This window comes from Puma concolor, chromosome B1, assembly GCF_028749965.1.
Source record: "Puma concolor isolate L17-30 chromosome B1, mPumCon1.1.hap2, whole genome shotgun sequence".
Classification (NCBI taxonomy): domain Eukaryota; kingdom Metazoa; phylum Chordata; class Mammalia; order Carnivora; family Felidae; genus Puma; species Puma concolor.
The window spans coordinates 141,731,689-141,757,425 of record NC_141670.1 but is presented as its reverse complement, the minus strand read 5'-3'; the positions used below and the strand labels follow the sequence as shown (position 1 = coordinate 141,757,425).

Below are 25,737 nucleotides of genomic sequence, written 5' to 3'. Positions count from 1 at the left end.
GTATCTATGCATTGCTCATTCCTACATAACCCCTACTTCTGGTTAGTGTATTACTAACAGTAGAACCCACACTCACAGTTGATAGACACTTTGTTATGGATGAAAATGTATGAAAGCCATGTTGGTTTTACCTAATTCCACACAGAAGTGAGAGGTGAGGGGAGAGTTCATTTTTCATTTGTCCCAAGAATCAATTAAAATTATAAAAGGGGAGAGGTCTAGCCCACAAGTTGAGAAATCAGGAGTCCTGGGTTTGAAGCCTAGTCCCTATATTCTCAACCTTGCATTCTTCAATCTGTAAAATGGGGATAATTTTACCTATTTCAGAGTTGTTTGGGGGAAGAGAGCCTGGCAAAATAATAAGCATAAAATACCCAACCTAGGAGACAGCAGTTATTCTTATATTACTGTAACACTTGACTATTTTTCTAACAGATTATTCAGAATAACAAGGTACTTTTATATAAACCTTTTAGACCAAGTGAAAATATAACACAGATAATACAGAAGAATATCTAGCAGCAATAAAATAATTACCTAACACTTTTTGGCTCAAAGAACTTTTCTACTCACTGCCATGTAAAACTACAGATAAATTGTTCAAAAACTGCCTAGAATATAACATCATCCAGGTTCCTGTACAGAAATGTTTCAGTGTTATTTCCTTCCTGTTACAAAACATCATCTGATTAAACCCAACATCATAGCTGTGTTGGGCTGTATGTTTACACCTCAAACCTAAAACTGCACTCTAAATTGGTTTATGAACGTTTGCCAATAAGTTCATGATTCATTTAATCACTCAATCATTCTATTACTAGTTAATTAAACAAATACTTACAAATTGCTACAATAGGCCAAGCTAGGCTGTGCTTGGTAACAGGACTGCGGTAACAAATAAAACACAGTATTACAAATGTAAGTGAAAGGAAGCCACATAAACAATTACAATAGAGTGTGACATTAACTAAAAGAGGTATAAGCACAGGAGTACTAGCGGACCTAGTTGTGAGAGATACAACTTGTTCAGCTTTGCCAAGGGGACATCAACAAAGGCTTCCTGCAGGAAGTCACTCAAAGATGAATCCTAAATAATGACCAGGAGATAATAAGGAAAAGAGATTAGAAAAGGATCCGCGAAGAAGGAGGCTATTTGGTAGGCTGGAAGGTAAGGACGGCACAGAACAGTCAAGGAACTAAAACCATTCAACGCAGCAGCATCACAAGATGTGAGAGTGAGAATATATGGCCTGAGGCTGGAAAAGGGAGTAGGAAAGGATCAGGAAAAAGCCAGGATGCCATCTTTAGACATTTGGAATTAGTCTTGAGAGTTTTTAAATTATGTAGAAATATTGTCAGAACTGTTTTTTTACAAATATCGTTCTTTTTTACAGTGTAGAACGTGGATTGGAAGAGTAGATTCTACAGTAGAAACACCATTTATGGATGTCGTGGTATATTTCACATTAGAGCCAAAGTAGAAATGAACTAAAATAGTGGCAATAAGGGTGGTGTGAAAATGAAAGTTGGGAGATCTTAAGGAGTTAAAATAAAAATCATTGGACATTTAGGATGTTAATGGTGAGGAAGAAGGAAATAGTTAATGATGACTTAACAGTTTCTACCTTGGTGTGAGGTGGGTTGCATAGGAAACACAGGAAACAGAGCAGGTTTGAACAGAAGTACCTAGGCTTAACTTGGGAGCTTCAAGTTGAATGGGCCATGAGAAATCCAAGTGAAGCAGTAGACTTTCAGATAATGGACTTTCGGATAGTGCCTTTAGAGCTACGAAAAAGATCTTGTCTTGAGATTTGGAGCTCCTCAGCAAGAAAAGGAAGCCTTGAAGAACATGCATTTATGAATCAGTATGCCAACAAGGGTGATAACTGAGAGTAAGGGACAGTAAGAAGAGGAGCCTGCAGTGACATCTGAGAAGAAACAGCCAGCTAGGTGAGAATAAAAAGTCATGAAAGACAAAGGGAGAACCTTCTGAGACAGGAATGGCCCACAGTGCCTAATGCAGGGTGGTTAGGGAAGATCAGTCTAAGAACTGAAAACTTCCAGCATCCTTTTCTATAAATTGGTTCTACATTGTTCAGAATTGCTCACAAATATCTTAATACACTCTTGGTTCCATCCTTGGAATTTTTTTTTTTTTTTTCAAAGTAGAAGGATCAGGGTGCCTGGGTGGCTCCTTCCATAGAACATGCAACTCTTGATCTCCAGGTTGTGAGTTCAAACCCCATGTTGGGTCTAAAGCTCATTTAAGTGCAAAAAAACAAAAAACAAAAAACAACAACAAAAAAGCAAAACAAAGTAGAAGGACAGAAGAAACCCAAACAACTCACCATAGCAAAAGATTGTTTGAAGTACATTTTAATGTCAACAGGTATTCAATTAATAGTGATAAAACTGAATTCATTCCACATGAATTATTAAATAGTATTGTGATATATAATTAAGTAAATAAAATTCAGTAAGTCCTAATGGTCACAGTGAGTTTATTTAAAGATGCAGGAGAGTTCCCAAACAGAATAGCCCAGTGCCATATGTTAGAGCTACTTTGATCTAAGAAACTTCACACACCATGAACTATGGTTGACATTTCAATCCATGGTAGCCTATTTGCAAAGTATTCATTTACTACTGACTTCTTGTGTAGCCAATAAAAGATGCCATTTTATGATCCATTAAAAAAGATGAAGAAATTAAATAAAATTATGAAAGGTATTTGCCAGAAGTAATAAATAATTTACCTCCAATTTGCACGTACTGAAAATTAAGCTGGCAAAAACTCAAAAAGTTATAAAAATTATGGTGACTTAAGATATTTTGAAATCAAGTGCTACTATTAAATACTCTGCAGAGCTTTTTAAAAGTTAGTTTTGTGCATAATAAAGATGAAGAGTTGAAAAGTAAGTCTTCATATTTGTGAATAAAGATTTCACTAGATTTCACTTATAGTGATAAGTATATATGTAAATAATGCTTTATCTAAGGATATCTGTAGGATATCTTTTTAACGTGGTTAAAGGGTTCTTGAATAAAATAATTTCTTTTTAAGATATTTCAAAAGATGTGTATACTAAAACAAACATTGCAGTTGGGAAATTGCTAGATTTCAGAAAGAACAGAAAGCTGTATTCAGAAATGTGCTGGCCATCACACCTGAAGCTGTACTGAAAATGTTTACAGTATTACCCTGAAAATAATCCCTTTCTAACTGTTTTTGCATATTTTAATAAAATAATGAAAAGATACTTGGAAATAATCACTCATTTTTAGTGCCTTTCATCCAAAAAAAACCAAATCCCCTATTAATAGCAAAAAAAAGTAAAAATAAAATGATAATACAAAATTTAGAAGCAGTATTTAAGAGGATTGAAACACATATCTAAGGATATCTCTATCTCATCATATATCTGTCCATCTTTGAACACTTGTGGTTACCAAAACATTCTCTAAAGTGTTAGAGATCTTCTTTGTATTGAGCTGAAATGTGCCTCTCTTTACCTTTTGCTCTTTCCTTCTCCTTTCCTTAGAGCAATAAAGAATAAGTCAGCTCTTTCACATGACAGAGCTGATGTTTGAAGACATCTAATATGTCATGCCTGAATCATATTTTAGAGTATTTTCAATTACATCGTATTTAGCATTTCCATACTTGGCAACATCTTGTTGGCCACCTCTAGATGTGCTCCAACTAATTGTTCCTCTTAAAAGACAATTTCCAGAACTAAAAATAATACTGAGGATGGAGCCCCAATAAGGATTAGGTGAACTGATCACATTTATACGTATAATCAGAAAGCAATACACTATGGGAAAGAAAAAGATAAAATGCCCCACCACTGGGGTGGGGGATAGAGAAATAAAGAAACAGAGATGGTCCTCAGCCTTAACCCATCTCACCAAGATTCTAATGTTTACATTCAAAGTAAAGACATAACTACTGTCCTAGAATCTATGATAAAAATAAATAAATCAAGTGTCATTCCTCATAATGAAAACAAGAGAGAATAAAGGCATTCTTATATCATCGCTACTAAGGTAATGTTATTAGGTATTGTATAGATATATATACACATGCATGCATAGGTATATTTTTGAAAAGAAGTGTTCATGTGAGAAGCTGTGTTAAAGGCAGAATTTGTCCAGCCGAGAAAGAGAAGTGGAATGAATCAATTTTATTCCAGGTAAAATGATCATACTGAAAAACTAACAATGTTGAAGAAGAAAATAAAAAGGTTCTATTATCAAGTTAGGCTCTAACCCCAAGGTGGCCACACCATTCACCTGAATGAACCTTCAATATCACATGCCTAAAAATTTCCACACACGCTAATGTCCCACCACTTCTTACTCAAAACACTCTGTCATGTGTCTTCCCACATTGCCTTTTAAGAGAACTAATACTATCAGTTTCATCTGACTTAGATATTTATTTCATATTTGCCAGAAGATTCTGGCCAATGTTTTTGAAAGCACATTTAACTATACCATATGCCTCCTTAAATCATCTCTATCAAACAAGCTGTAGGATAAGGCTCTGGTTCATTCTGTTCTGTTTTTCTTTCTTCACAATGTGTTTATGTATATTTACCCAATTTGTTCTGCTCTTCTTGCCAAATTACAGGTTTGAGGATCTCAACTATTGCAGAACAGCTGTGCTATTGTTGACATCTCACTCAAAAAGGGTCAGAGGAGAAGCCCATCCTTCAAGTACTGGGGACACCTGCACTTACACCATAAGGCGAATGCCCTGCGGTGGGGAGGATTCAAAGAACTCCACAGAGTCTTTCCTATTCAGACTTAAAACACTGGTACAAGTGAGCCACTGGCAGAAGTAAACTGCCAACAATCTACAGATTTCTCACAGAAGAACGACCTCATTACCACCACCTTTACATTATTCCCATTTAAAAACTAAGTATCCAGGGGCACGTGGGTGGCTCAGCCAGTTAAGTGTCCACCTCTTGGTTTCAGCTCAGGTCATGGTCTCGTGGTTTCGAGAGTTTGAGCCCCGTGTCAGACTCCACGCTGACAGTGCAGAGCCTGCTTGGGATTCCCTCCTCCCTCTCTCTCTGCCCCTTCCCCACTCACACTGTCTCTGTCTCTCTCCAAATTGATAAATAAACTTAAGTAAAATAAAATAAATAAATATTAAGAATCCATTCATCTCAATCTGGAAATCTATATCAAATAAAAAAATTTAATAAACAGAAATGTCTCTCAAAGAAAGTACTTCAAAGACCCATTTCAATAACACTAACTAATGATAGGCCTGGATAAGATTTGCCCAGGCAGTTTTAATGTCTGTTTACTCCACAACATCAATTTCCAAATGCAAAACTATGGTCCTAGCTCTGCTGCTATATTCTTTGTCCCTATCTGCAAGCAAAGCATCTTCATATTAACCTTTTTACAAACTAACATTCACAAGTGTTTAGGTTTTTTTAAAAGAATAATCCTCAAACAAAAATGGAATTCAGGAAGTAACAGCAAGATGCGAAAGGAACTGATAGAGCAGGTTAATGAGATGAGGCACATGTCCACGGGTCCAGCTCTGAGACTAGGCATCTGGCTTTGAGGCTGTCTATCCAGGGTTACTTCACCAGGGTGTTGTTAATTATTGAAGTGAGAGAACAGGGGGAACCATCACCACATCTGTCACCCTCACACAGGAAAACCCTTCATTCGTTCTTGGGCCAGATGTGTTTATTTGAAACATAGACTAACTAGCTACTTAATGGGTTTGAATTCTTAGCCAAAAGCTAATTAGGCAAACATATTAAGCATCAGTCACCTTACAAGGCTAAACTGTTTCAGTTGTGTTGATTTTTATCCAATCTCATAAGAGAGCTCGTCACCTACAGAGGTATCTAAAGAAAAGTCAAGGCAAAGGAAAGGTCCGAATTACTTGCAACATACTTAGAAGAACAATAATGATATCCCCAAGTGCCCAATATACTAACAAATAAAACCTCATGTTTTGCCTCAGTGGTATCATGTGCTTGATACCAAAAAGAAAGCAGGAAAGCAAGAGAAAGCAAAAGTAATTATCTAAAATGTCCTTCCCCCCAAATCTCCAGTTCTCTTGTAGGTGAAATATTAATGTCAAAAGCCAAATAAATGATGACTTCTCATGTCTGATATTTATTATGTTCTATATGTTTTTTTTAAATCACATGTCCTGGGTATTTAGTCAATCTACAAATCACTGAAGAATATCAGCAGTCTCTATAGTCTCTTAAAAAAAAAAGAGGCAAATTCTAGAGAATACAAACTCAGTGTCTGGGATAAAACAGGCATACTGCATTTTATAACTACTTTGGAAAAGATGGTAAGATGTCTTCCTTAACCAATCATTGCTATTAAAAAGTCAAGATAGTTTTCTGTTCTCTTTTTCCTTTCTTTAAATGTTTATTTATTTTGAGAAAGAGAGCTGGGGAGACTCAGAGGGAGAGGAAGAGAGAGAATCCTGAGAAGGCTCAGCACTGTCAGCACAGAGTCCGATGCAGGGCTCGATCCCACAAGCGGTGAGATCAGGACCTGAGCTGAAATCAAGAGTTGGACGCTCAACCGACTGAGCCACCCACGCACCCCTCTATTCTCTTAAATGGTATGCCCCTCCCATAGGATTCTGGGCATTTTTCTCCTACCTGATATAAGTCTCTGACCACCCCCAGCAATCAAAGGTACTTTTTTGCTCTTAATATAACTCGTAATTCAAAATATTTGAGGAAAACGCATCCATCCTCTCATCTAGCAAACATTTATGAATCTATTGTGTGCGAAGCATTGTGTTTGATGTTACAGATACAGCAGGAATCAAAACAAAATCTATCCTAGCAGGAAAGAGATCCAAGAGAAAATAAATGCTTGGGAGAAAAAAAATAACCATGAGAAGGGAATAGGGAGTGCCAAACGCAAGAGGAGAAAGACTGTATTGATTAAATAGGGTGACCAGGAAGGGTTTACCAAGAAGGTGACATGTGAACAAGACCTAAAGAAGGTGAGAATGAGCCACGAGGAGAAGAGCATTTCAAGCAGTGGGAACAACAGGTATACAAGTGCCAACGTAGTTGAGGAACAGCAAAGAGGCCTGTGTGACCATCACAAAAGGGGCAAAAGGAAGATGAATACTCTGACATGGTGAGGGGCCAGATCCTACAGAACCTTGTAGAACATGGCAATGTTTAGATTTTCACTCTGAGTGGAACAGGAAATATTATCAAGGATTTAAGGGAAAGGTGATATAAATGAACAGTTTTAAAAGGATCGCTATGCCAAGAACAGAAGCAGAAAAACCAGGAGAGGCTAATAAACCTTGAATATTTTATTTGCCTCTGCTCTATATGCAAGATCAATTTAAAGTAATTCTGTATCTTATCTATTATCCTAAACATATTCCTTCCACTACTTTTGGGCTAAGGAATATCTGAACTGTCCGCAATCATTTCCTTCATAATAGATTGTAAAAAAAAAAATCACAAATGGAAATACTAAATTACTAACGAAATTATCTGTTTAGGTGATTTAAATAAAAGCTCTTCGGGGCGCCTGGGTGGCGCAGTCGGTTAGGCGTCCGACTTCAGCCAGGTCACGATCTCGCGGTCCGTGAGTTCGAGCCCTGCGTCGGGCTCTGGGCTGATGGCTCAGAGCCTGGAGCCTGTTTCCGATTCTGTGTCTCCCTCTCTCTCTGCCCCTCCCCCGTTCATGCTCTGTCTCTCTCTGTCCCAAAAATAAATAAACGTTGAAAAAAAAAAATTAAAAAAAAAAAATAATAAATAAATAAATAAATAAATAAATAAATAAATAAATAAAAGCTCTTCTTCCAAACTAACATCCTTTATTTTAACCAGCTATCATTATGGTTTATATTGTCACACCAAAGAACTTGAGAAAACAGACCTTATAGGATGTGGATATTAAATTAAAGCACAAATACTTCCTAGTCCAAGGTATGCCTTAGTGAGCCGTGCTCCTTTTGCTCTTTAATCTTGATATTTAAACACCATAGTAATTAGTCAAAATCTCACTTTGTAACTCATGTGTGTGTAGATGTGTGTAGGGGCATGTGTAAACTTAATACTACACGGTTCAAAATAATGCTTTGGCTCTGATTATTTAAAGGCTCTAACAATATCTCTTACCCATCCAGATAAATACTTATGGAGCCTTTTAATCAATATTTAAGAAATACAATAAAGCTGACTGAAGCATTTTCAACCTACTAAGAGTATATATGGTCAAAGTACTAGCCAGAGTAGTTTGCCTAGAACTACTATTTCATGTTCACTCTGTACATAAAAAAAAAAAGATGCAATAAAATAAGTAATGCATATTTGTCACCATTTCCTAATAATTTGTACCTAAAATGTTTTTAATATGTTTTAAATGAAGTACTTACTCTCCAACTTTATTCAGTGTAGGTGCGGGACAAAGCATAGAATTAAGCTCCACACTTACTGGGTAAACACCTAGAAAATAAAATGGCACTGAATTAATAAAGAGCTTTATTTTTTCTCAGTTTCATTAATAATATGAAAAACATGGGGTGCCTGGGTGGCTCAGGTGGTTAAGCATCTGGCTCTGGATTTCAGCTCAGGTCATGATCTCATGGTTTGTGAGATCGAGCCCCACATTGGTCTTTGCACTGACAATATGGGGGACTTTCTCTCCTCCACTCTCCCTCTCTCTCTCAAAATAAATAAATAAACTTGAAAAATAATATTTAAATTACATTAAAACATAATGGCAAGAAGGGTTTAACAGTGGAACATTAGATATATATTAGAATGAAAAACCAAATAGATTCTCATTGAAAAAGAGGAGAAGGAAAAGAGAATGAAAAAAATAGAGATTCTAGGCCTCACTGATATACAGTGTTGGTAAATTGTGATTTTTTTCTTAGACTAAATTCACATGTATTTGTAGATACTATAAAATTATCATCTTCTCCATCTCCATTTTTTAAGTATCTTAGGCTTTTAAGGATAAGTGATATATATTTTAAAAGCAGAATTTAAAAACAATGGAGAGGGGCGCCTGGGTGGCTCAGTCGGTTGAGTGACCGACTTCGGCTCAGGTCATGATCTCGCAGTTTGTGAGTTCGAGCCCCGCGTCGGGCTCTGTGCTGACAGCTCAGAGCCTGGAGCCTACTTCAGATTCTATGTCTCCCCCTCTCTCTACCCCTCCCCTGCTCACGCTCTGTGTCTCTCTGTCTCTCAATAATAAATAAACATTAAAAAAAATTTTAAAAACAATGGAGAAAAGACGAATATCCAAAGAAGAATGAAGGTATTTCAAGGCTTCAATAAAATAGTTGTATCTACAATAAATAAATACATTTCATAAAACAGAATGCTTAAATTGCCCTAATAATTTTAATAATATAGGATCAAAAAAATCTGGACTATAAATATTCAGAAAAGTTACATAAACAAATGGATAATCCTGGATATGAGGGATGAAAATACAACCTGACTCTACTCATTTGTTTGAGAATTTAGTTTAATAAACTTAATCTTATGTAGCTAAGGGATAAATATGTTTATATTATAATCAAACACGTACCCAAAGGGAGCTAAGTAAAGCTAACTCTTAGATTCAGATGGCTAGTGAATAAAAATAAAATTACTTTGTCCTCTACAATTGTAGCATCTACTATGAAGCATTTGTTACAAATATTATTGTCTTGCTTTACCAAAATGATGATCCTAACAGGAAAGAGAGGAATTAATTCTGACATTTACCATGCTGAGATCCTCACCACGTTAATTCAACAAACACACACTGAACAGTTGCTGTGTACATAGCCAAAGCTGTGCTATTGGAGTGCTTAGTACCATCAGAAAAACAGCAAAATTGTAGATGCACCTCTCAAAACATAATTCCACCAGAGTTCACAGAGTTATGGTATCTGCCTTACAGATTAAAATTTGAGAAGCCAATATAATCATCGATAAGGAAAAAATGTCTCAATAGAGACCCAAAACGCTCAGAATATTTAAGATCTATTTAAGGAGTTTTTCTCAGAATGAAGATTAAAAACACTATCCTCATCTGCTTTTTTGAAAGCCATGTTAGGGAAAATAAAACCCCATTCCATAAATATGATAATTTTCAATAAACAGTGCTGGGTGGGCACTGAAGATAAAAATACGTGACACATTCAAAAACATAAAATATATGAAGTATCGACAAGGCAAAAAGCCTCTCTCAAGAAGCTGACTGGCAAATTATTGGGACATTAGATGAAGAAAATGAGTGAGCAGAAAATAAGGCAATAAGTAGTAGAGTGGTCCAAGATAGTTAGATTTTCAGGCAAGAGTGACAATAAATAAATCTGGAGAAAGAGGCAATTAAATTAAGCAGTTGATGCAGTCCACACAGAATCAAGTTAGGAAAACTGGGTTCAACTCTCAGCTCTGCCCATTATTGGCTGTGTCACCACAGGCAAGTTATTTGACTCTTTCAGCCACTGGACCACTACCCGTAAAATGAGGCTACTCAGGATAGGGTTCAGCATCTCTTAAGTTATGAACAAAGGTTGTAATCAGGAAACAACAACGACAACAAAAAATTGTTATTACTACTGGTACTCTCACCAGACTTCATTTCTTTCTTCCTTGATTGAAAAATATAGCATAGTTGATTTCAGCTGGGAAAAAGAGGAAAACACTTGGTACTTACATGCTGTAAAGATATTCAAGCAACATAGAGATTATGAGGAACCTACTTTTTGTGTATGTTTCATTTACAGTGTAAGTACAGAGAACACTCCCATTCCGACTGCCCAAGATGAATCCTCTTCCATTCAAAACAATTTGAAATTCCTCTAGAAGCAAAAAGAAAAACAAACATTTTAACCCCTGCTTTACAAAAAATAAAAAGACATAACTTGAAAGGTCAAGGTACACAGAATTAATTTCTTCATAGTATTCAGCCAACTAGTAACAATGAAGACATCGTTGTCTCCAATTCTACTTGCTTTCTCAGACCCTCTAGGGAAATTCAGGGAAGATATCATTGATTGTCACATAGAAAGGTGACATTATTTAATTTTTTAAACAAAGTGGTTTCCAATAGTAACCAAGAAATTAGAACTAAAAGCCTAACACTTATTCCCACGTACCACAGGAACTTCCCCTTACCCTGTCTTCTCTGTCCCCAGTAGAAAGAAAGAAAGAAAGAAAGAAAGAAAGAAAGAAAGAAAGAAAGAAAGAAAGAAAGAAAGAAAGAAGGAAGGAAGGAAGGAAGGAAGGAAGGAAGGAAGGAAAGAAAGAAAGAAAGAAAGAAAGAAAGAAAGAAAGAAAGGGAGGAAGAAATTCTATCCTTAGGCAAATATCAGTAGGAAAGAACCCTCTTTGTTTTTCTGTACTCCCAAGTATTAAGATGTGGGAATGTAAAGAAAATTACTTATTCATGTTCTTTGTTTCTTAGAACAGTTTTGTATTTTCTTTAATCTCTGACACCCCATACAGAGTTCTTTAACAGTTTCTTGACATTACTAATCTGGTTTCATTTTCTTTTGCATACAGATTTAGAACCCAGCAGAGGACATGAACTTTGGATTACTAATCATCTATGACCAGTCAAAGGAAGTTTATTCAACATATTGCTCAGGACTCTATACAGGGGAAGTAGTCACTAAATGTTAGACAGTAAAATAAAATGCTAGAAAAAAACGTTAACTGATCAAATACCTTGATAGGCCATTAAACATTTGCTATTTAGCTAGAAGAAGGCATATTAACTATTTTAACAGTGATTAACTCTCCATCTTCTCAAGCAATCTCCTAGCAAAATCTAACATATATACAGGAATGTATTATCAAGAAAATATCGCTATGCCACTCTGCATTGAGTATATTATAAAAGGAATTTTACTTATAAAGGGCAGGTAAAACTTACAATGTGACTGTGCAAAAGATCATGGGATTCAGAGTCAGATAGACAAGAGTCAAATAGGACAATTACTAAAGCAAATACTGACCCACTCTGCCTGGGTTTCCTCATCTGTTGAACCAGTGATTATAAAAATGTCAAATAGTGCTGGTATGAAGATCAAGTAAAGTTATAAAGGCAAAGGGATGCTCTGTGACGTTCAAATGCACTATTCCTTTTAAACATCTCAACCATTAATTAGGGAGTCTAAAAGATATAGAACTTAAGACTATATCCAGAGATTGGGAGGCTCTGTGGTAAATTACACAGCACATTTCCTCTTCCATCAGACCCAATATATTTTTCCTTTTCTAGTAAAGTCAGGTTAAAATGAACTCCAGGTCAGACTTGAAGAAGAAGAAACAGAACAAGCCAGAGAGAATCACATTCTCTTTGGGTAAGGACAGCCTGGAAATGCTAAAACCTGAGTCTGTTCTTAGCTAATGAAGCCACCTGCTTCCTTCCTGCCATCTACCCATACATCACTCCCTTCTGTGCCCTGAGCTGGAGGGCACTGTACTTCGGGCCGGTCATCAAATCATGGAGCTCAAAGTCTACAGATACATGACTGTATAATCAGATAAAAGAAAAAAAATCATATTTTATTTTACTTGTCATAGGAAAGGTCTCAAACATGAACTAAATATACAGAAAATTCTAAAAGCCTGTCACACAATATGTTCATTATTTAAAATAACACTCCAATCTTAAAAAATTTGAATTTAAAATAGAAATATTTCAAGGAATTATTTAAAAATTCTTACAGAAAAGGATGCCAAAAAAGTTAATTTTGTTATTCTCATTCCAACACGAGTTTCAAATCATATATTTTAACTAGGGGGAAAAAATACAATTTCTTATATGGTATTTTTAAATTCTAACCACTTACCCCCTACACAGACACTTGAAGGCCGCAATTCCAGGATTTCAGTGCATGACTGAGCTAGTATCTAAAAAGGAAAAAAGAAGACCGAGATAGAGAACTAAATTATAACATGTAAAGTGCATTATAAGATTGCTAATAACCTCAAGGTCCTCCCCTTAACTTTAATAGATGGCAGAGAAAAACCTATTAACTATCGTATATATAGCTACCAAGCTCTTAGGAAATTTCTGTGCTGTCTTCCAGTATATATTCTACAATTGTATACTGTAGGAACGCTTACTCGATTAGAGTAAATATAAATAGGCACCAATAAAGTGGATGTTGCCTCAAAGTCTGGTAGCCTTGAATACAAACAGATAACTAAAATTTCTTGGTGGCCATGAAATCAATGCTGACTTTCCCTATTAGGCAAAAACAAGATAGCAAATCAGACCCCCTCTTTAATTCTGAAAATTTAATGTGATTTTATTAAGAGGTTCGATACAATATCCATAGAGAAGCACTTCTGTATTTCTGGCATTTCTATCCGATTTCTCAGCCTCCTTTCCCACGGATTCTAACCCACCTTGTATGCAGCAAACCTTATGGTTGGAGGACACAGGCTCCTTAGATGAGCCCAACATTTTCCTCAAAAACACAGACTCTGTACTCCAGCATGCCCAGAGCACAGGAACAGAATGGCCCTTCTTAGCTCGTTCTGAGAAACGGAAACCACCATACAAGGCACAAGGCTACAAGTGAAAAACAACAATGATGAAATAAGCTGGCCTGAATGGACCCAACAATCCTGTCTTTATTTTTAGAACTGCTCTGCACTTCATTATCAAATTCAGACAAATTCCAGATGATCTTTGAACGACATTCCTTTCTTGACAGAGTTGAAGACAGATGACGTACAATGGTCTCTAGCATCTCCTGCTCGTAACTAGAACAGGAAAGAAGGAAATAGAAACGCTTTCTATGCTTTCTTTAATAACAGTGGAAGTATAAATTGTCAGACTCTAAAAGTCAGCTGGTAATTTTTGCTGCTGAATATGCATCACTGAAAAGGGGAATCATTTGTACTTTTTAAGATCACTTCTCAGTGAATCCACTTTTCACAAAGCAACTGAAGCTTTAGTGATTAGGAAACAAATACAGTAAAATTTTATATCTGAGACATTCTGGATGAGGCCTATTTAAACTCAGAAATGACCAAAAAGATTGATTCCATGGTCACCCACAGACCTTTCAATGGCCAAAGACCTCCTCTTGGTCTGTTATTTTATCTCCTATAATCAACACTCATTCCTCTGAAGACTGTGTACCTTTGTTCAATTAAGAATTGGGGAAAGAATTGAGGACCACTGTCAAAGGTTAACATGCCCTCTTGGAGGGCAAGTATCTCAAATCAGTGACCTCCTTAAATATTTTAACACGATACAGGTAACAAGACTCTGAAAGGAACAAAACAGAAAAGTTTTGCTAAAGGAATATGGAGCTAAAAAGGTTCTGACAAAAATGGAGCATTATAGCATTCACTTTGGCCGATCTGAGGTAAAAGAACGGTGAGCCACACAGACGGAGGGGTCAAAGGAAAACCGTAAAGCCTCCATATCTACTCTACCTGCCAGCAAGTCTGAGGGAATCTATTTTAAAATAGATCCCTTAAGGAGATCAGTTCTCAATTTCTTTATTAGTTATTTCAGGCACACCTCTGGCAGCATTACTGAAAATGTTTCAAACATCAAGAAAAATTATGAGAGGCTTAAAGACGGAATCCACTGGAAACTGTAACCATTTTTTTAAAAATTGCTTAGAATAAGATAAATCAAGAAATTACAATGAGGGGGCGCCAGCGTGGCTCAGTCAGTTAAGCATCGGACTTCGGCTCAGGTCATGATCTCACAGTTCGTGGGTTCGAGCCCTGCTTCTGTCTCTGTGCTGACAGCTCAGAGCCTGGAGCCTGCTTTGGATGCTGTGTCTCCCTCTCTCTGTGCTCCTCCCCCACTTGTGCTCTGTCTCTCTGCCTCTCTCAAAAATAAGTCAAAATTAAAAAAAAGAAATTAGGGGCGCCTGGGTGGCGCAGTCAGTTAAGCGTCCGACTTCAGCCAGGTCACGATCACGCGGTCCGTGAGTTCGAGCCCCGCGTCAGGCTCTGGGCTGATGGCTCGGAGCCTGGAGCCTGTTTCCGATGCTGTGTCTCCCTCTCTCTCTGCCCCTCGCCCGTTCATGCTCTGTCTCTCTCTGTCCCAAAAATAAATAAACGTTGAAAAAAAAAAATTTATAGTGCAATATATTGTATAATATACATTTATACATTTACATTCATTTATACATTCATTTATACATTTATATTCTTATATAATATATAAGAATACATTTACATTAGTTTAATATTAATACTTATTTTAATAAAATGAATTTTATAGAAATGACATTATTGAATGGAAAAGTGACTCCAGTAACACATTCATTGAAAGGCAAGTAGTTTGGGGACACCTGGGTAGCTCAGTTGGTGGAGCATCTGACTCTTGGTTTCAGCTCAGGTCATAATCTCACAGTTTCATGGGTTCGAGCCCCACATCAGCCTCTGCACTGTCATCTTGGGATTCTCTCTCTCTCCCTCTCTCTCTCTCTGCCCCTACGCCACTCATGCTGTCTCTGTCTCTCTCAAAAATAAATAAACTTAAAAAGAAGAAAAAAAAAAGAAAAAAGAAGGGTAAGCATTTTAGACAATGAGTCATAAAATTGGACTCATCATCTAAAGTAATTCAGTTGAATTCCCCACAGGACATTACCTACCCCCTTCTAAAGTTTGTATTGATTTTTTTAAATATATTTCTTTGGACCTTATGTTATATTAGTTGAGTATACGAATCACCTCCTCTATTAAAGACAAACTCTTTTGGGGTATAAAAATAGGATATTATACTATACAACCCTTTAGAACTAGCAAATTGTTTTGTACATGTAGTACAACTGATAAATGCTTAGGGAATACAGGTTACATGAATTAATGAGAATATAAAAAATGTCTTTCTAGTAAGCAAAGCAACAACCATATTATGACTATGATAAAGCAGAATAAAGTTATGTGAAAAAAGCCAGTAAGTTGTGAATGTTGGAAATCCAGAAACCCATAATTTGAGAGGAAGTTCACCCAAACCACCCAAAACATTTCCAAATGAAAAACAATCAAAGAGAGGGACGGAGAATGCACTGGGGAGAAATTGAGACAGGAGAGTGTATGCATTTTTAAAAAATAAAATTTGTCCTAAATTGGATTTTTCCATCTAGTGTTTACCATGTTCCTGTATTAAGAAAATAACACCTCGGTAGCTCAGTCAGTTAAGCGTCTGACACTTGGTTTCAGCTCAGGTCATGATCTCACAGTTTCTGAGTTCAAGCCCCGTGGTACAGTTTGCACAGACAGCACAGAACCTGATTAGGATTCTGTCTCTCTCTCCGTCTCTCTCTCTCTCCCTCCCTCTCTCTCTCTCTCTCCCCATCCCCTGTACACATGCTCTCTCTCTCTCAAAATAAATAAATAACCATTTTTTTAAAAAAGGAAAACAACTGGAAATTCAAATAATTCAATGTTTGTATGTATAAACAGTTCCATAAACACAAAACAGTTTATAATTTATTTTCTCCAAGTAATTGCACAAGTTCAAATGTTCAAGATATCAAAATAGGCCCATTATATTAAAATTGTCATCACTAAATGACAACTGACAGAGACGGCAAATATTTTAAACACTCTAGCTAATTTTTACTAAATTAAATACTGTTATTGATTGATTGAACACTGGATCAGGTGTCCCATCTATGATAATTGATGCATTATCTTTCATATCTGCACTTCCATCATTTGTACAACAGAGCATCTTGTAAGGATGTTTCTTCAAATATGTGTTGCCATCTGTCTTCATTATATCTCAATAGACACAGAAAATAGTTTCCACTAAAGGTTGGCCTTGGGTGACATCAGAGAGAGCTAATAGCACCATAGACCAAATTTAAAGACATGCCAAGTGCTATTAATAAAACCAGGGCACTGCACACACTAGATGCAAAACTGCATCATTTGAGACTCTGAACTGTTTATATATATATATATATATATATATATATATATATATGTGTGTGTGTGTGTGTATATATACATATATATACATATATAATATAAATTATATATGCATATATACATATATATAATATAAATTATATATATGCATATATACATATATAATATATATTATATATGTATATATACATATATAATATATATTATATTTTATATATTTATATATTATATATAATATACATTATATATGTATATATACATATATATAATATACATTATATGTATATATACATATAAATATAATGTATATATACATATAATGTATATTATATATATGTATATATACGTATATAACATAAATTATATAGATGTATATATACATATATATAATATAACATATATATGTATATATATATCTATATAATTTATATTATATATGTATATATACATATATATAATTTATATTATATATGTATATATATAATATATATTTTATATATATATACACACACACACACACACACACACACACATATATATATAAATTGGCAAAGAACTTGATGGTCACCATGAAGAAAAGTATACTACTGAAGCATCTGTTCACTCACAAGCATCTGTTCACTCAAAAAGTAGTATTAGTGTTAAGGGATATTTACAAATGAAAATAATAGGTACATTATTACCTACTCCCTACTCTTAAGTCCTCAAATATTAATATGTGTAACAACACTGAAATTTACTAAAAGTCAAACTTCCTAAATGTAGTACAAATATCAGCAGTCAAAAATTCAAAAGATTATGAAGGAAACTGAAGAAGATACATTCCGTGCAAATGGATTAGAAGAATAAATATAGTTAAAATGTCAATACCACCCAAAGCTATCTACACATTCAATGCAATCCCAATCAAAATTGCACCAGCATTCTTCTCGAAACTAGAACAAGCAATCCTAAAATTTGTATGCAACCACAAAAGACTCTGAATGGCCAAAGTAATATTGAAGAAGAAGACCAAAGCGGGAGGCATCACAATCCCAGACTTTAACCTCTACCACAAAGGTGTAATCATCAAGACAGCATGGTATTGGCACAAAAACAGACACATAGACCAATGGAATAGAATAGAAACCCCAGAACTAGACCCACAAATGTATGGCCAACCCATCTTTGACAAAGCAGGAAAGAACATCCAATGGAAAAAAGACAGTCTCTTTAACAAATGGTGCTGGGAGAACTGGACAGCAACATGCAGAAGATTGAAACTAGACCACTTTCTCACACCATTCACAAAAATAAACTCAAAATGGATAAAGGACCTGAATGTGAGACAGGAAACCATCAAAACCCTAGAGGAGAAGGCAGGAAAAAACCTCTCTAACCTCAGCCGCAGCGATTTCTTACTTAACGCATCTCCAAAGGCAAGGGAATTAAAAGCAAAAATGAACTATTGGGACCTCATGAAGATAAAAAGCTTCTGCACTGCAAAGGAAACAATCAACAAAACTAAAAGGCAACCGACGGAATGGGAAAAGATATTTGCAAATGACATATCAGACAAAGGGCTAGCATCCAAAATCTATAAAGAACTCACCAAACTCCATACCTGAAAAACAAATAATCCAGTGAAGAAATGGGCAGAAAACATGAATAGACACTTCTCTAAAGAAGACATCCAGATGGCCAACAGGCACATGAAAAGATGCTCAACGTCACTCCTCATCAGGGAAATACAAATCAAAACCACACTGAGATACCACCTCACACCGGTCAGAGTGGCTAAAATGAACAAATCAGGAGACTATAGATGCTGGTGAGGATGTGGAGAAATGGGAACCCTCTTGCATTGCTGGTGGGAATGCAAACTGGTGCAGCCACTCTGGAAAACAGTGTGGAGGTTCCTCAAAAAATTAAAAATAGATCTACCCTATGACCCAGCAATAACACTGCTAGGAATTTACCCAAGGGATACAGGAGTGCTGATGCATAGGGGCACTTATACCCCAATGTTTATAGCTGCACTTTCAACAATAGCCAAATTATGGAAAGAGCCTAAATATCCACCAACTAATGAATGGATAAAGAAACTGTGGTTTATATCAACAATGGAATACTACTTGGCAATGAGAAAGAATGAAATATGGCCTTTTGTAGCAACGTGGATGGAACTGGAGAGTGTGATGCTAAGTGAAATAAGTCATATAGAGAAAGACAGATACCATGTGTTTTCACTCTATGTGGATCCTGAGAAACTTACCAAAAGACCATGGGGAGGGGAAGGAAAAAAAGAAAAAAAGAGGTTAGAGAGGGAGGGAGCCAAAACATAAGAGACTCTTAAAAACAGAACAAACTGAGGGTTGATGGGGGGAGGGAGGGAGGGGAATGTGGGTGATGGGCACTGAGGAGGGCACCTGTTGGAAGGAGCACTGGGTGTTGTATGGAAACCAATTTGAAAATAAATTTCATATTTAAAAAAAAAATTCAAAGGAATCCCAAACAATGGTAATAATAATTATCATTTATTGGGGACTAATTATGTTCCAGGAAGTGTGCTAAGCACTTTATCTAAATCTCTTCAGTTAATCCTCTCAAGTCTTATGAATACATAGTATTTTGTTTATTTATTTATTTTGAGAGAGAGAGGGAGAGCATGTGTGCAAGAAAGAGAGAGGGGAAGGGGCAGAGAGAGAGGAAGAAAGGGAATACTAAGCAGGCTCCCTGTGCTTGTCAGCACAGAGCCCAACGCAGGGCTCAATCTTTCAAACCATTAGATCATGACCTGAGCCGATATTAAGAGCCACCCATGGTGCACCCCAAATACATACTATTTTTATCCCCACTTGATTGATGAGAAAACTGAGGCTTAGAGAGATATTTTCTTTACTGTTAATTTTTTTTTTTTTTTTTTTTTTTTTGCTAAGAAAGTAGTTTCTAAATAGCATAGCAAGATCTCCTCAGGTTTGATTGACTCTAAAGCCTATTGTAATCAGGATAGCACTCTGCTATCCTCCAGGCTTGTGAGAGACAGTCTAATCATTACAAAATCTAATATCTACAAAACTTGTGCAATTTATCTGTCTGTTTTGCCCAGATTCTTTTTACACTATCAAAATGATCTAAATCTATCTCATTTCAAATAAAAATCACAATTCTATTCAGCAATATCACTCACTCCGTCTTTATCTCTTTCCTTCCTGTGTTTTTGTGCACTTCTATGCATTTTATAAGCTGCATCTTTGAAAAACAAAATTTGAATCCTACTATATGGAGTTGTTGTTTGCTTTTTCAGTTAATATAATTACAAAGTTCTCCCCATGTCAAGTAAATAATGGCACATCCGGATAGTTTACAAATATTAAATGATGTCTTAGAACAGTGTTTCTCAAATCTTAATGAGTGTACAAATCACCTAGGATATTGTTAAAATACAGGTTCTGGTTCAGTAGGTCTTGAGAAGAGTCCCAAGATTCTGCATTTCTAACAACCTCCCAAATGATGCCACAGACTGCTGGTCTGTGGGCCACACTGAGTAGCAAGGGTTTAGAAAATATATATGTTCCAGTAATAATGAACACACATAAGTTTCAATGTCTGGCTCATATGCAGTGAAATATCACATCAATGGAGTGATAATCCTTACACACAAGGCAGGAATAATACAAACATTTATCAAGTGTATACTATGTATGCATATAGGCCCAAAGATTATTAAAAATCTAATTACTGGTCAATGTCAATAGATACTGATATTTCCAAGACTCTGGATGGATACAGACAAAGGACATTCTATAGTGACAGAAAGCAGACCAGTGGCTTCCAGGAAAAAAAGGGAAGGGCAAAGAGGGAGGAAACTTTGGTGGATAAGTTCATGATCTTGATTGTGGTGGTATTTCCATGGATACTTTCTACATAAAAATCTGTTAACATTTATCAAATGGTACACTTTAAATATATGCAGTCTGTTATCTGTCAATTATACTTCAACAAAGCTATCTTAACATGAAAAACAAGTAAAATTTATGTTATATTTTATCTTCAAAACTATTCCATGAAGATTTCACGCCCTTTTTTTAAATTTATTTATTTTTATTTTTTTATTTTAGAGACAGAGAGCACAAGTGGAGGAGAGGAGCAGAGGGAGCCAGAGAGAGAATTTTAAGCAGGATCCATGTTCAGCATGGAGCCCAACACGGGGCTCAATCCCAAGACCTTAGGATCATGACCTGAGTCAAAATCAAGAGTAAGACACTCGACCAACTGAGCCATCCAGCCACCCCTCATCTACATTTGATGGGGTTTTTATAGATTTAAAATTTCGAATTCCACTGACTTTGAATAAATTAAAACTTTAGATCATCCTATCAATTAGTAATATATAGGATATGCAAATGCTTAGGGCCCTCTCTCTTTTGATTTATTTTTGCTTTCTATTGTCTTATTTTATTATCGCTTTCTATCTCAAATGTGTTTTGTTCAGATAGAACACTTGTACTTCTTACTTCTCAGCATAATCCAGAACTTAAAAGACAAGAGAGGATGGGGCGCCTGGGTGGCTCAGTCGTTAAGCGGCCGACTTCGGCTCAGGTCACGATCTCGCCGTCCGTGAGTTCGAGCCCCGCGTCGGGCTCTGTGCTGACAGCTCAGAGCCTGGAGCCTGTTTCAGATTCTGTGTTTCCCTCTCTCTCTGCCCCTCCCCTGTTCATGCTCTGTCTCTCTCTGTCTCAAAAATAAATAAACGTTAAAAAAAAAATCAAAAAAAAAAAAAAAAAAAAAAAAAGACAAGAGAGGCTATGCTAGAACCACAAAAGGTCCTAACTCTGGTTTGAGGGCACCAGAAGCACTTGGAAAACTAAAATCAAACTGTGTTTAGAAAACTTAATTTGTTACTCCATCGTAGAACACATATTTTTTTTTCATAAAAGTAATGATGTCAATGGCATTGAAGGGTATTTCGGTTTCATGTGTTTCTAGAACTTGCCTGAGTCCTGGGAACAGAAAGGACATTTGGAGCCAGAAGGACATTTGGGTTTTTTGTTTTGTTTTGTTTTCTTTCATTTTTCTCCATTTTTTCTGGATGTGGAACTGGCTTTAGGAGAATTTTTGATACAGAGTAAGTTAGTCCTTGTGCCTCCCTCACTCATGGTGTCACCTAGGTTACTAGACACACAGATATCCCTTTTCTAAATGCCATCACTGTCCAGGTTTTCTGCTGCCCAAAATATTCTATTTCAATGAGGCTGTTCTCATTTCATGAACTTATTCACACTAATACATACATAAATATATGAAATGATGGCCTTTCAAACAACCTAGATGGGGTTATACCTTGAAGAGAAATTTTTTACCCATAAAAATCCCTACATATGGAAATTCAGGTAACACAACCATTTAGTAAAGCAAGAAATGCAAGCAGCATGAGGGAAAATGTTCTCTAAAATGGGATGCCTACATCGGAAAATGAGGTCTGCTTATATGTCTGCATGACAGAGACTTGTTCCTCGGTTATTCTTTTTCTTGGTATCTTTCTCTCCTACATTTGTGAAAACTGTGTAACCTACAGTTGCACCCACAGGGCCAGGCTGGGTAGGAGATGAAGGTATGAACTTCCAGGAGAGAGAGATCTAAGCAAAGTAGCCATTGGTATACACAAGGCCATCTGCAAGACTTGTGTTTATAAGCCAGTGCAAATCTATAATAGAAAAGAAGTTAAAATACATAGAATTCTAAATTCTGGTTCTTTGTGTAAAAATTCTACATTCCAACATGTTGTCCCAAACTGTGAATTAAATGCCTAAAGATGGTTTTATATATTTAATCTCTATAATCACAGTCACTGTCCTTTCTCGTTATCAAAACTTTCTGTCCTATTTAAAATGTGTGTGTTTTGGGATGCCTGGGTGGCTCAGTCGGTTAAGCGTCCGACTTCGGCTCAGGTCATGATCTCACAGTTCGTGGATGTGAGCCCCGAGTTAGGCTGTGTGCTGACAGCTCAGAGCCTGGAGCCTGCTTTGGATTCTGTGTCTCCCTCTTTCTGCCTCTTCCCCCACTCTCTCTCTCAAAAATAAACATTAAAAAGAATTTTAAATGTATTTGTCTTGAATGCTTTCTTTTAAATGTATGATAAAAAGTCTGCCATGCATTATGACAATAAAGTCAAAACCTAAATATTTCCCCTCTTCCAAGTTGTTTGGGGTAAAACTCCAAGTGGAACAATAGCATTCACTCTTACAAACTGTCATTATTTTTTTGTTGCTAACTGGTTGTATATAATTTTAATTCACTATTTGCACAATTCTGATAATCAAAATTTCTCATTAGTTCCGTGTACACTGTAAATACTAATTTCATGGAATTTCTCTATTGGGCAAGGGAGGGGGAGAGAATAGATAAGGTTATTTATGCCTCCCTCTGGGTTGGTTGTTGGTTAGCAGTAAGACCAGATGCAGCCTTAGGAGTCAGCTCTGACCTTGTGCCTGCTGGCCTCTCTGAGACTATAGATGTTTGGCAGAAGATCAAAGTAGACCCCTTTGTGCTGTCGCTTCTCTGCAGAGCTACTTGAATGAAGTACCAGAATGGTGTTTCACCCTGACTACTCCAGGCATGTTCCAAATTAATTTGGATTGAATCTACATCTAATGTCATGTGGTCCGGTTGCAGGATTTCACGGTAGGCCAAATTTACATATAAAGTAACAAGCGGCAGAGATGTATCCTGAAGCTAGAACCGGCAATATTTGTGGGAGCACAGGTAAGGACAACTGCTAAGTCAGACACAACTCTTTCAAGAATCTCATTGGTTACAAAGCGATTTTTTATCTTGTTTGTCTTTAAAGTTACAACCAGTTCTTTATATGTATGGAATAATAATCAGGCAAAATGACAGCATTATTGAGGAACCATCTACAACAGAAATAACCAGACAGCATCATATTTTATCTCTTCTTTCTTAGATATTTTAAGAAGCATATTAAACCATGTAATGAGATCTTATAAATTCCTCAACATATTTACATCATGAACACAGGCTATAATTATAGATATGGGGCATGGAAGAAGTAGTGAAAGCCATATTATGGCCTGAAAAAAATGCATACAATGTATATAGTTGTGGCCTTTTTCTTCTGGCCTTTACGATAAAATGGGATTAATTAGTGGAGAACCCTGGTTGAGATATACCCAAGATAAAATTTAGCAGAAATTAGTTACGATGGGGAAATGAAGTCAAAGTATGACTTAGGACATACCATGTCTCTCAAGTTTATGTTGAAATATCTAGGTTTTATGATTTGAGAATCAAGCATTCAGTTAAAAAAAAGAAAAATTTCCCACAACTAAGATAAACCAAAATAGATTTTAACATCTGTACTTTTTCCAATTTCTAAATGGCAATAGAAAGGTTATAATATTGGAAAATAGAATAGAGCCCATTCCAGAAGAAACTAGGTAAACATTTCTCTAATGAATGATAATGCCATATATTCAAAACCAATCTAATATAAAAAGCAGATAGCACAATATATTAAAAATAGCAGCTGCTCAATTAATGTTTATTGAATTAATTGAAAGAGTACCTGTAAAACTTTCTAATAAAAATCATAAGCATTTTGACTATAAGACAAATAAATGAAGTGTGTAACATTGAACAGTTAAGCATACAAAAAAATACAGAGCTTAATTAGGTGCTACTTGAAATAATCAAATCACATCTTCAGTCACACACATGAAGAGAAAGCTTATTTGCATAGTACAAATTTTGGTAATCAATCGCACCCATAAAGCAGCAAACCAAATGGAAAAAAAATAAGGAACAATAAAACAACGTGAAAAGAAACATGAATTTAATATACATATCTTCTTTTTTTAATGTTTATTTATTTATTTTGAGAGAGAGTACAAGCAGGGGAAGAGCAGAAGGAAAGGGACAGAGACAGGGAGAAAGAATCCCAAGAAGGCTCCCGGCTGCCAGCCCAGAGCCTGAACAGGACTTGAACTCATGAACTGTGCGATTATGACCTGAGCCAAAACCAAGAGACAGCCTCAACCAACAGAGCCAGCCGGTGCCCCTAATATACGTTATTTTCTTAAGAAAAGAAGGTTAATTCTAGACAGGATATGTGAAAAGAGAAATAAATAAATAAATCCCACTGAATGGTTTCCTTTGTGATCTCATTTTTAAAGGTCTATTCTAAATATTAGAGATTTTCCCCCAAAATAGAATATTGCATTACACTTAAATTCAACTGCTACCCAAACATCTATAACATTTTTTAAACGTCATTAAAAATTAAAAATATTCATCCTAGCAATAAATTTTAACACTGACTTTGGGTATATAACATCATCTACAGTAGAACATTATAGATAATTTACAGGCATCCAAGGTGTATCTTTAACAGATAGAAACCGCGAATTTCCATGACATACAACATGTCAGAAAATATCTGTAAGGATAAGAATAAGTCTAAAAAAGCAAGCATTTTTTTTCCTTACTCAGGGAGTACTTTTAAGGATTCCAAGCTTCTATCTCATAAGGAAAAATCACTAAACAGCATTATTCCAAAGGTCCCAACAAAATGAAGCCTTAGTAATTAACCATATATTTGCATAAAATAAGCAGCTAAAACAATTGTAAGGATGTTTTCACAGTCTTTTCTTGTTTGCTTTTTAGCTTTCAGTGTTCAGATGATCTTTATTTTCTCTCTGGCTGCCAAACATCCCTATCAAATATATTTTTCTTTACGAGGTGATACATCAATGAAAAACAATTATAATTTGTAATCATAGGGCACCTGGCTAGCTCAGTCAGGAGAGCATGTGACTCTTGATCTCAGGGT

The 25,737-nt window shown here is 36.0% G+C and overlaps 1 protein-coding gene across 3 annotated transcripts in view; it reads right to left on the bottom strand.

The window, feature by feature from the left end:
- Positions 1-25,737, bottom strand: part of ANTXR2 (ANTXR cell adhesion molecule 2) — a 170,621-nt gene that overhangs the window by 97,348 nt on the left and 47,536 nt on the right. For all 3 annotated transcript variants that reach the window (XM_086704776.1, XM_086704775.1, XM_086704774.1), the window contains exons 8-10: positions 12,842-12,902; positions 10,745-10,843; positions 8,414-8,483 (exon numbers count right to left, since the gene is read on the bottom strand). In XM_086704776.1, the coding sequence (XP_086560902.1) occupies positions 8,414-8,483; positions 10,745-10,843; positions 12,842-12,902 (230 nt within the window). The remainder of the gene's footprint in view (positions 1-8,413; positions 8,484-10,744; positions 10,844-12,841; positions 12,903-25,737) is intronic.